The following is a 12,968-nucleotide window of genomic DNA, read 5'->3' on the forward strand; positions in this document are numbered from 1 at the left end:
TGGTCATCCAACTTGTGGAGCCGTCTTTTCCTCTTCAAGACCTGCTCTCCGGGTACCAGGGGAACAGCGGGAGCATACTGGTTGTAAGTCTTCTCTTGTCTTTCCCTAGCCTGACAGAGACTTCGCTCCACGCTCTCTTGTACTCTCCGGTACTGCTGCTGCCTCTCTGTGTCCCAGTCTGTTTCTGGTGAAGTGTCCTCAGGTGTCAGGACTCCCATTTCCAGGTCAACAGGTAACTTACCAGGTCTCGCCCTCATTAGGTAAGCCGGGGTACAGTTGGTGGAACCTACCGGGATGTGGTTGTATAGGTCCACCAGATCGGGCAACTTCTCAGGCCACAGACTGCGTTCTTCCAGGGGCAATGTTTTTAGAAGATCCATTACCACCTGGTTCATTTTTTCACAAAGTCCATTAGTTTGCGGATGGTAGGGTGTCGTCCTTATCTTCCGGCAGCCATACAGATTGCAGAATTCCTGGAAGACCTCCGCTTCAAAGGCAGGTCCCTGGTCCGTCAGCACTTGGTCCGGGTACCCGTGTGGACGGCAGAAGTGCTGCTGGAAGGCTCTAGCTGCTGTTTGAGCCGTTAAGTCCTTGACGGGGACGACAACCAAGAACCGGGAGTAATGATCCACGATGGTTAACGCGTAGACGTAGCCACTTCTGCTTGGGGTCAGTTTTACATGATCCAAGGCTACCAGTTCCAACGGTTGCCGGGTGACGATGGACTGCAGGGGAGTCTTCTGGCTGGCCCGGTCCTTCCTTCTCAGATTGCACGGGCCACAGTCTCTGCACCACTTCTCGATGGTTCCCCTCATGCCTACCCAGTGGAACCGCTCGCGCAGCAGGAACTCCAGCTTTTTCCACCCGAAGTGTCCAGCTCCGTCGTGGTATGCCTCCATCACCATGGCTGCGTCTCTTCGTGGCACCACTACTTGCCAAAGTAGTTCATGCATCCGGGAGTTGACCATTCTGCGGCACAACTTCCCCTTGTAAAGGAATAATCGACTCTTCTCCGCCCATAGTTGTTTGGCTTCCTCCGGAGCGTCTGGTTCAAGGCGAGCCTCCGGCCGAGTCAGCATCTCCTTCACCAGTCGGACGGCAGGGTCGCTGTCTTGCGTTTCCGCCCAGTTGTAGTGGGGTAAGGGGTTCAACGTAGCAACCTGCTTACCCCTTACCCGGTGGGAATACTGGATAGTCCCATGACGGTGGAACGCAGGGAGTTCAACTTCTTCCAGTCCCTCCGGATCTTCTCCTTCGTCCGGCAGGTTGGGCATCCTGGACAGGGCATCCGCGTTAGTATTGGAGCGTCCTGCCCGGTATTTGATTGTGAACTCGTAGTTGGACAGACGGGCCATCCACCTCTGCTCCAGGGCACCGAGTCTTGCCGTGTCCAGGTGTGTCAACGGGTTGTTATCCGTGTATACGGTGAACCGGGAAGAAGCGAGGTAATGCCTAAAGCGCTCGGTGACTGCCCATACCACGGCCAGGAACTCTAGCTTAAATGAGCTGTAATTCTCGGGGTTCCTTTCGGTGGGTCGCAGTTTTCGGCTGGCATAGGAGATTACTCGTTCTCTCCCCTGCTGAATCTGGGACAGTACGGCTCCTAGCCCGATGTTACTGGCGTCGGTGTAGAGGATGAAGGGCTGGCTATAGTCCGGGTACGCCAAGATTTCATCCCCCGTGAGGGCCATCTTCAGCTGGCGGAAGGACTCTTCTTCTAGCTCTTCCCATTTGAAGGGCGGCTTCTGGTTCTTGGCCTTTCGGGACTGGCCTATCAGGAGGTCCTGCATAGGCGCTGCCTTTTTGGTGAAACCGGGAATAAACCTTCGGTAGTAGCCTACCAACCCTAGGAACTGCCGCACTTCTTTTACGCTGGAGGGGCTTGGCCATCCCTTAATTGCGGTGATCTTATCGGGGTCGGGAGCCACTCCGTCAGCGCTCACCACGTGTCCCAGGTATTGCACCTTTGGTTTCAGGAGGTGACACTTGGAGGGTTTCACCTTTAGGCCGTAACTCGCCAGAGCTTCGAACACCTCCGCCAGGTGTTTCAGGTGGTCCTCATAAGTTTTGGAGTATACGATGACATCGTCCAGGTACAACAGGACCGTCTCGAAGTTTCTGTGGCCCAGACAGCACTCCATTAATCGTTGGAAGGTTCCTGGGGCGTTGCAGAGTCCGAACGGCATGCAGGTGAACTCGCTAAGTCCCATCGGGGTGGTGAATGCGGTCTTCTCCCGGTCTGCCTCTGCTACAGGAACCTGCCAGTACCCGCTAGTGAGATCCAAGGTAGAGAAGAAGTTAGCAGATCTTAAAGCAGCCAATGACTCCTCTATCCTTGGTAAGGGGTACGCATCCTTGTGTGTGATACGGTTGATTTTCCGGTAATCTACACACATCCTCATGGTGTTGTCTTTCTTTTTGACTAAAACTAGTGGGGCTGCCCAGGGGCTACAGCTATCCCGGATTACCCCAGCCTCCTTCATGTCTCTAAGCATCCCCTTGGCGTGTTGGTAATGTGCAGGGGGTACGGGTCGATACCTCTCTTTTATGGGAGGATGATCTCCCGTGGGGATGCGGTGTTCTACCCCCTTGACTCGCCCGAAGTCTAACGGGTGTTTACTAAACACTCTCTCATACTCTTGAACCACCCGATAGACTCCTTGTTTCTGATGTGAGGGAGTGGAATCAGTACCCAAATGTAGTTGCTGACACCAGTCCTCCATGTCTTTCTTAGAGCCGTTACCTTCCTCCGGGTGAGATGGAGGCAAGGGTTCCACAGATTGTATAGAATTTTGATTAGTGGTATATAATTTGGCTAGCGTGGCATACCGGGGCAGGTACACTTCCCTCTCCCCGATATTTATTATGCGAATGGGCACCCTCCCGTGGCGTACATTGACCACCCCCCGTGCTGTCAAAATGGTGGGCCTACTGTCTGAGTAAACTGGTTCTACCATTGCCTGGTAATCTCTACCTCTCAGACCAATAGCTGCCCGGCACCAAATCATCATTTCACTTTTTGGGGGCATGGCAATAGGAAAAGGGTCACACATTCTTACGCTACCAATCTCACCGCCGGAGAGTTCCACTTGTTGCCGTTGCATCAGTGCCCGGATCTCTTTCTGGAGCACCCGCTGCTCTCCGGAGCTGGCGTTCTTGGCAACCTGCTGTAAAAGGAAAATCACCTCTGCAAGACAATTTTCAATTACGTTAGTTCCTAGAGTTATTTTTGGGTGACTCTCATGTTTATCAATATCTACAATGATCAGTCCCTGTGCGGCCAGTTCGACTCTACCGATTTTGAGGGTCACCTCTTTAAATCCGATCTGTGGCACGGGCTGGCCATTGCTGGCGATGATACTCAAGTCGTCGTCAGGGTAGCGGGTAATATCCGAGTCATTCCAGTACTGCTTGAAGAGCACGTACGGGATGGTGGTGACCTGTGACCCGGTATCCAGTAGGGCACTCATGGGAATGCCATCCAGTACCACAGGCAAGACTGGACGTCCTCCCACATATCTGTCGCGCCAGTTCGATGGGCCTGGTGATCTTTTTCCTGGGGGTTGGCCCTCTACCCCAGGTTGTGCCCGTTTAAAGAACAGTACCTTTCCATATGTCCGGGTTGATTGCAGCGGCGGCAGATGGGTCGTCCGTCCTCGCTGTATCGGTCACTGGGTCTTCCTCTGGCCGGTGGGGTCCTCCTTGGTCGACGCCACGGGATGTCCTCCGGTCCGGATGCCAGCTGGATCTTCCCTGGGGTGGAAACCTGTAAAGACTGCACAGTTCGGGTTAGCGCAGCAACGCTCTTAGCTAGCTCTTGGACCTGATGGTGTAGGTCTGGAGCCGGGTCATTGTCCAAAGCCTGCGCATCAGCTCCCACAGGCCCTGCCGACAAGGGCGCCGCCTCCTGGTGGTAAGTGATAGCTGGGCGCCTGTGGGTAACAACGCCACCCGGTGCTGGTTCTCGGAGCACCCGGATAGCTCTATCCTTGAACTGTGCAAAGTCCAGATGGGGATCCTGTAAGGCCATTGCCCGCAACTGGGTTCGGTGGGCATTGCAATATAAACCCTCTATAAATTGTTCAGTCAATAGCCTGTCCTCGTTTCCCACCCCATCAGGGTCGGTCTGCTTTATGGCCCTCAGGGCCTCTTGTAGGTTTAGTGCATAGTCCCTTATACTCTCATGCGCTCGCTGCTTGCACCCGTAGAATCTAAGCTTAATCTCGGCTGAGGTGCGGGTATCAAAGGTGTCCTTCAGCCGGGTTAGTATCCCTGCGACAGTCTTCCTCCCAGGTGGCCAGGATTTTACTTCCCTTTTGGCTGCCCCGGTTAGTTGGGCCACCAGGATGCTCACTTTTTGCTCTTCTGTGAGGGGGTACACCTGGAAGAGGCTATCCAGCTTTTCTCTAAAGTCATGCAGGGTATGTGACTCCCCTGAGTACTGGGGTAGCCAAGCTGCTCCCGGGATATAGGGCATGGTGAAGGGCATAACTGCAGCAGCGGTAGCGCTGGCGGGGGTTGAGGCAGTGAAGCTCTCCTCCGTATCCGACATCTTCCTCCCCCCTAGTGGACCGTGGCCTACCTTGCGATGATCCTCTTCCGTAGGCCGCGGCTCCGCAGTGGATCATCAGGGTTGAGGACCTTCCGTCGCGCTCCTGTGACGTTGGCGTCTGCTGGGCTCCTTCCAGGACCTTACGCAACGTCCGGACGTGAGGCGGGGCTTCAGTTCTCGCGCGCTTTCGGAGTCCACGCCCCTCTTCTTCCCGCGCGGCGTCCTCAAGATGGCGTCCAATGGCGGGAAAACTCCACGGATGGCGGGAAGAAGGTCGAAGATGGCGCCGGATGGCGGGAAAACTTCGCGGATGGCGGGAAGAAGGTAGAAGATGGCGCCGGATGGCGGGAAACCTTCACCACTGGTAAGTTTGAACAGTCTTTGCTTTTCAGGCACGCAGTACCCGGTGGTTGCGGGCACGAAATCCTGCCGACTACGCCAAAGTTGACGCGCCCCTGGGCCTGTGTCGCGCTGCGTTGCGCACGCGGGAGCCTACCCGGAGCCGGATCAGTGGAGGGTTGTAGTCTCGTGGCGGTGACCCGGTCCGTGCCCAGGGAGTCAAACTAGACGGCAGTCTATTAGTAGTAAATAGTTGATGACTACGCCACCCGTTGAGTGCAGCCAGGAAGCTGCTGCTGCAGGGCAGACCGCTGAGGCCGGTGGTAGGATTGTGCAGCGTGATAGTATAACCCCCAACGGGAGGGGTATGGCCTCAGGGCAGCCGACGTGGATGATGGGGGTAGCAGGAACCACTCAGAGACGGTACGGTGTAGTTCAGGGTCTTTACTGGTAACAACGACAGACCCTCCCGGAGTACTTGCTAGCAAACGGGGCCTGGTCAGTCTTTGAGCAGATGGGATCTCCCCTGGCCAGGCGTAGTTGTAGGCCTCCCAAACTGACTGTACTCTTCTGGCTACCTTGCTAGAAGCGGATGTAAGTAGCCCACGTCCCTGAGTGTACCGTGTGGTGCTCACCCGTATGGCCAGTGACTCGGGGCCTTCTAATGGCTTCCGCTCCACGATGGCGGTGCTGGTCCCACGCGTGTGACCGTGCCTTCGGGCTTCTGGGCCAGAGGACCTGAAATCCCCTGCCTGACGGATTCTGCTGCTGGGTAGGAGTTAGTCCCCACAGCCTCGGACTCCGGGTCCGGTAAAGAATCTTCTTAGTCAGGGCGAGCTCTGCAGCTGCCAGCCCCTGACTCCTTGTAACTCTGCTGTTTCCTATGCTGCTTCTTGTCTCCACTCTCCTTGTCTGACTCACCCTGCCTCAGCCCCGGGTTTATACAGGGGAAGTTCTTCCCCTCCCAAGACTGGGCAGGAGGTGTGGCATGCACAGGATCCCTGACCAAAGGACCTCCCACCTGCTCTCAGACATAACATTACATTACTGTGGAAAACCAGACCCCTGGGGTGCCACACATGTGTCACACAGCACATGGCCAGATAAGGTTGTAAAATGTTAAAATGACATTTCCCGGTGAATGCATTTGTCACGGTTGAAAGCAATACAAAAGTGCAAAAACGCATAAAAAATGCTACTTGTGAACATAGCCCAAGGTGTGGAGGAGTATTTTTGTTTTTGGTTATTTATTTTACCTTATACACAAGTCTTTACCCTGGAAAGGATGTTCCTTAACATATTTCACAGGAAAGCAGTTTCTGTTTCGTTTTTGAACGTTTTATTGTGAGCCCGTAAAAGTGGCTTTATACCTCTGACCACGTTGTTGACAGCAGTGACCTGGGGGTCAGAAATGTTTCCTGGGGCGATCCCCATGGCATTTGAGAACTGTCACTATCGTTTTGGGCACTTGTTAGGCTTTCTACAGACTGCCAGGGGTGCCGCCGCAAAAATGCTCGGGTCTCCCATAGACTAACTTTGGGCTCGTTGCTCGGGTCAAGCACCTGAGTATCACGGTGAGCTCGGCCCGAGCTTCGAGCACCCGAGCATTTTAGTGCTCGCTCAACACTAGTGCTGATCACCACACATGTGCAGGTTGTTGGCAGCTTTTTTAACTCAGTAGAACCATAACCAGATATAACATAGCATTATCATTCCTTGGAAGTAAACACAAGGCATGGACTCTATAGCTCACATTTACTAATATTGTCTAACAGAAAAGCAACTAATGTTTAAGCAGTTTAGCCAAATGTTTCACAGCTGGGCACGCTTTATAAAAGATTCAAATCAATAATGAATTTGTCTCAATAGATTAAACAAAAAAGTAAGTAAAACTGCCGCCAGAATAGTTAACAGGAGCCTATGTTTCTAGGATTGTTGCATATCTTTTTATACTGTTGTTATAGGGACCCTAAACTGTGGACATACCAACAAACAGGAAAATCAGCTTACCTGAGCAGTGAGGTAGGAAGCTACTCCAGCGCCCATCCAGCTGGCAAATGCGGGTGGCATTCCCAATAAGGGTTCGTTTGCCAAGGCAGCTGTACTGGACTGCAGAACCCACTGTGTATCTTCTTCCTGAAACCTGGGCATTGGGTGGAAGACCAGGGGAACCACAAGAGAGCACTGAAAACCATGGAAAAATACAATATCTGTTTAGTCCCTGAAGTGGAGGCTACAATGTTAACTAATAAAAAAATTCCATGAAAAACATCCATGGTAAATCTAACTTTTAGTTAAAAAGGTTACTTACAATGGCAGCTGGGGAGATCTCGATCCCAAGTGCCATCTCCCTGGCAGGAAAGAACATGTGTTCCCATTAAATAGTAACCATGGCTGCACTCAAAGGAGACGGATGTACCAAAGCTGAACCGATCGGGACCTTTCTGTAGAACCCGTCTGAGGCCATTCTCAACATGTCCAGGATCTGTACAGTTTAAGACTGGCGGAAGGAAAGAAAATTCACAGGAAAAGAAAACAGAAGTTGATAGATATGGAATAGAGAGATACTGTAGATAAAAATTAGATAGATAGATATGAGATAGGTAGATAGATGATTGATAGCTAGATAGATATGAGATAGATATGGGATAGATAGATAGATAGATAGATAGATAGATAGATAGATATGAGAAAAATAGATAGATAGATATGGGATAGATAGATAGATAGACAGATATTGGATAGATAGATAGATAGATATATAGATAAATAGATAGATAGATAGATACAGTAGATAGATAGATAGATAGATAGATAGATAGATAGATAGATAGATAGATAGATATTGGATAGATAGATAGATAGATAGTATATGGATAGATAGATAGATAGATAGATATTGGATAGATAGATAGATAGATAGATAGATAGATAGATAGATAGATAAAAACTGACTACAGAAGAAAAACATAACTTGGATCTACTTCAGTAATGAAGTCTTTATTAATAATTATAAAGCATCCCCACTTTACATGCTTTTTACATGGTTTTCCACCCCTGATTTTTGTTTACATCAAGCAGCAGGCTCTCAAAAGACTAAAAAAAATCATACTCCTCTTCTAATGCTCTTAGGTCCCTTGAGAAGAGAAGAAGTTCCTCTTGTTCTGGTCGTATGGACAAGTGACCGCTGTAGCCAATCTCTGGTGATGCATTGATTACCGCTGTGTCAGTGATTGTCTGAAAGTGGTCACATGTCCATCACAGTCAGGGAAGGAACCATGGAGACTGGCATGGAATACAGGAAGTTTTACAAGAGGAGCGACAGTGATCAGTAAGGCGAGTTTGCTAGCTTTTTTATGTTTTTTTTTTTCATTTTTACAACCTGTTGCTTTTTATTACAAAATTAAGGGATGAAAAATATTTTAAGTTTAAATATTGAATTTTTCATAAGCCCTAGGAATAATTTAGGATGGGGACACAAAGTCAGTAAGCTAAGCAAAGTTGTACACTACACTACTTACTTCTGCATGTTGGCAGGGCATGACTCCATTGTCCATTGGCTTGGCACTGAGCTTGTGTAACCCCCTCTAAGACATATCCAGGGTTGCATCCAAACTTCACTATGTCATTCAGGTTGAATTGGGATCCCTGAGTTATTCCATTTCCAGGATTACCAGGATGTCCACATGTTATTGCTGCAATGGGCAGTAGTGAAATGAAAATCTTCAATAACCACATAACTATTCTTTTTACATCTTATATAGTTGATATTATTATTATTATCATAAAGATATCAGGTATTTTATTTGCTTACACATGATATCAATATATAATTTAACACATATATGTAGACACAGTAGCAGAAAAGTGCAAGATTAATTCCAATTCACCTATACGCATTCTGGATTCTCCTGCTTAATTTCAACTTTTTGCTTTATACTGTACCTGTAGCTAAAGAGAAGTGCTTCACAGTCACAATTTTTTATGGGGACTCCTTAAAGGGAATCTATCATCATTTTTTTTCTATTTATTCTGAGAGCAGCATGATTTAGGGGCAGAGACTCTGATTCCAGCTATGTGTCACTTATTGGGCTGATTTTTGTAGTTTTAATAAAAATCAGTGTTAATTAGTAAGAAGATTATCACTACAGGACTAGTTGTCTCATTCTATGTAGATCAGTTTTCTGCCTATGCACAGTGTACACATAAAGCTGTCAATCAGTGGTGTGGGTGGGGTTATACAGAGCTCAATATTCAGAGAACTGGTAGATCTGCAGCATATAAAACAGGGATTTTATCAAAACTACAGCGCGCAGTCCAGTAAGGGATGCATCGCTGGAATCAGGGTCGCAGCTCCTACATCATGCTGCTCTCGGATTACATAGCAAAAACTTGGTGACAGATTCCCTTTAATGATTAACTATTAGCAGTATTTGTAAGTGTTCTGCCTCTGCTTAGTAGCAGCAGACATAGCCCCTGGGTGACAGTGCTCCTGCGCAGATCATGATCATTGCAGATACATCGCAGCTTATGGTTATGTGTTTTTTAAATATGTTAAAATGGTTATAAAAGACATTAAAGTATTTTGGATGGTAGAATTGCCACATATAATTGTAGTGCATCAAGTGAGTAAGTGGCATCTACTGATATTCTGGAGATCCTTGATAATGATTTAGTTTATCGCCTTGTCAATGCGGTACTTACGGACACAGATGGGGGACTTCTCTGACCATCGATGGTCCTGCTGACAGATTCTGACAGATTTTCCAATTAATCTGAAACCTGCATTGCATTGGTATACAACACTGTCTCGATAATTATAGTTCTGCCCATTAATCAAGCCATTAACTATAGGTTCTGGGGTCCCGCAGTGACCAGCTGTGCAAAAGAAACAATCAGTAATCAATGCAGAGCATTATTACATTATTGCCATGAAATATTTAGAAAGGTAATATAGTATTAAATGGTGGTGATACATCCATAGGAAATATAGATGGGCTTGATACACCAGAGTGATAGATGGAGGCTCTATGAATTCTATATGCCCCAGTTAGTCATATTGAAAGGTGCCGACATTGTGGGACTGCCCGTTAAATTAAAGGGGACGCGTCATTTCTCATGTCTATCTTAGTAAAGAATTGTATACTTTATTAAATGACAATGCTCAAACATATTTTCTTATAATTCTACATTCTGCAAATCCACTGCTAGAAATTTATGACTAAATTGACAACCGGGCGTTACCAGTTGGGGGTGTGTCCCTGCACACTCTGACATTGTCCTATCAAGTGCTGACAGTGTCAGACATAGTAACTCTCAGTTGTAAATTTATATATAGGAATTAAGAAAAAAATAGGGGAATAGCACAAAGAAGATTTACTAGAAAGGATGATGATGCAAAAATATTATTTGTTAGAGAATACAAACATTTGCTAAAACATACATTTCCTTCTTGAATATTAGCTATAAAGTGAGTAATTGCAAAATTAAGCATACAAAATAAAAGGTAGAGATGACCTTTACATAAAAGGTAAAAGGTGAATACAGTGTGACCTTAACATAACAGATAGAAAGTGTATATAACCTTGGTTTAACAGGTAAAACGTGTATATGACTTTTACATAGCAAGCAAAGGGTTTATATAGCCTTTTTAACAGGTAAAAGCTGTATTTGACATTTATTTAACAGATAAAAGATGTATATGATCTTTAGTTAACAGCTAAAAGGGACATATGACCTATATTTGACAGGTGAAATATGTATATGATTTTTACATAACCGGTAAAAGGAGTATATGACCTTTACTTAACAGATAAAATGAGACTAAATGTGTATATGACTGATAAAAGGTATATGACCTTTACTTATCAGTTAAAGTGTGTATATGACCTTTACTTATCAGGTAAAATGTGCATATGACCTTTAATTAACAGGTAAAATGTGTATATGACCTTTACTTAACAGGTAAAATGTGTATATGACCTTTACTTATCAGGTAAAATGTGTATATGACCTTTACTTAACAGGTAAAATGTGTATATGACCTTTACTTATCAGTTAAAGTGTGTATATGACCTTTACTTATCAGGTAAAATGTGTATATGACCTTTACTTAACAGGTAAAATGTGTATATGACCTTTACTTAACAGGTAAAATGTGTATATGACCTTTACTTATCAGGTAAAATGTGTATATGACCTTTACTTAACAGGTAAAATGTGTATATGACCTTTACTTATCAGGTAAAATGTGTATATGACCTTTACTTAACAGGTAAAATGTGTATATGACCTTTACTTATCAGTTAAAATGTGTATATGACCTTTACTTAACAGGTAAAATGTGTATATGACCTTTACTTAACAGGTAAAATGTGTATATGACCTTTACTTATCAGTTAAAGTGTGTATATGACCTTTACTTAACAGGTAAAATGTGTATATGACCTTTACTTAACAGGTAAAATGTGTATATGACCTTTACTTAACAGGTAAAATGTGTATATGACCTTTACTTAACAGGTAAAATGTGTATATGACCTTTACTTAACAGGTAAAATGTTTATATGACCTTTACTTATCAGTTAAAGGGTGTATATGACCTTTACTTAACAAGTAAAATGTGTATATGACCTTTACTTAATAGGTAAAATGTGTATATGACCTTTACTTAACAGGTAAAATGTGTATATGACCTTTACTTAACAGGTAAAATGTGTATATGACCTTTACTTATCAGTTAAAGTGTGTATATGACCTTTACTTAACAGGTAAAATGTGTATATGACCTTTACTTAACAGGTAAAATGTGTATATGACCTTTACTTAACAGGTAAAATGTGTATATGACCTTTACTTATCAGTTAAAGTGTGTATATGACCTTTACTTAACAGGTAAAATGTGTAAATGACCTTTACTTAACAGGTAAAATGTGTATATGACCTTTACTTAACAGGTAAAATATGTATATGACCTTTACTTAACAGGTAAAATGTGTATATGACCTTTACTTAACAGGTAAAATGTTTATATGACCTTTACTTATCAGTTAAAGGGTGTATATGACCTTTACTTAACAGGTAAAATGTGTATATGACCTTTACTTAATAGGTAAAATGTGTATATGACCTTTACGTAACAGGTAAAATGTGTATATGACCTTCACTTAATAGGTAAAATGTGTATATGACCTTTACTTAACAGGTAAAATGTGTATATGACCTTTACTTATCAGTTAAAGTGTGTATATGACCTTTACTTAACAGGTAAAATGTGTATATGACCTTTACTTAATAGGTAAAATGTGTATATGACCTTTACTTAATAGATAAAATGTGTATATGACCTTTACTTAACAGGTAAAATGTGTATATGACCTTTACTTAACAGGTAAAATGTGTATATGACCTTTAATTATCAGGTAAAATGTGTATATGACCTTTACTTAACAGGTAAAATGTGTATATGACCTTTACTTATCAGGTAAAATGTGTATATGACCTTTACTTATCAGGTAAAATGTGTATATGACCTTTACTTATCAGGTAAAATGTGTATGTGACCTTTACTTATCAGGTAAAATGTGTATATGACCTTTACTTATCAGGTAAAATGTGTATATGACCTTTACTTAATAGGTAAAATGTGTATATGACCTTTACTTATCAGGAAAAATGTGTATATGACCTTTACTTAATAGGTAAAATGTGTATATGACCTTTACTTATCAGGTAAAATGTGTATATGACCTTTACTTATCAGGTAAAATGTGTATATGACCTTTACTTAACAGATAAAATGAGATTAAATGTGTATATGACTGATAAAAGGTATATGACCTTTACTTATCAGTTAAAGTGTGTATATGACCTTTACTTAACAGGTAAAATGTGTATATGACCTTTACTTAATAGGTAAAATGTGTATATGACCTTTACTTAATAGGTAAAATGTGTATATGACCTTTACTTAATAGGTAAAATGTGTATATGACCTTTACTTAACAGGTAAAATGTGTATATGACCTTTACTTATCAGGTAAAATGTGTATATGACCTTTACTTAACAGGTAAAATG

At 44.2% G+C, this 12,968-nt stretch overlaps 1 protein-coding gene across 2 annotated transcripts in view; it reads right to left on the reverse strand.

Annotated features, from left to right (window-relative positions):
• The window catches only part of CSMD2 (CUB and Sushi multiple domains 2), a 1,528,443-nt gene that overhangs the window by 34,556 nt on the left and 1,480,919 nt on the right, over positions 1–12,968 (reverse strand). For both annotated transcript variants that reach the window (XM_073665735.1, XM_073665736.1), the window contains 4 exons: positions 9,596–9,769; positions 8,413–8,586; positions 7,203–7,391; positions 6,902–7,075 (listed from right to left, as the gene is read on the reverse strand). In XM_073665735.1, the coding sequence (XP_073521836.1) occupies positions 6,902–7,075; positions 7,203–7,391; positions 8,413–8,586; positions 9,596–9,769 (711 nt within the window). The remainder of the gene's footprint in view (positions 1–6,901; positions 7,076–7,202; positions 7,392–8,412; positions 8,587–9,595; positions 9,770–12,968) is intronic.

The sequence above is a fragment of the Phyllobates terribilis genome, unplaced genomic scaffold (genome assembly GCF_046119375.1).
Source record: "Phyllobates terribilis strain yellow unplaced genomic scaffold, ASM4611937v1 Scaffold_2__4_contigs__length_985480577, whole genome shotgun sequence".
Taxonomy (NCBI): Eukaryota; Metazoa; Chordata; class Amphibia; order Anura; family Dendrobatidae; genus Phyllobates; species Phyllobates terribilis.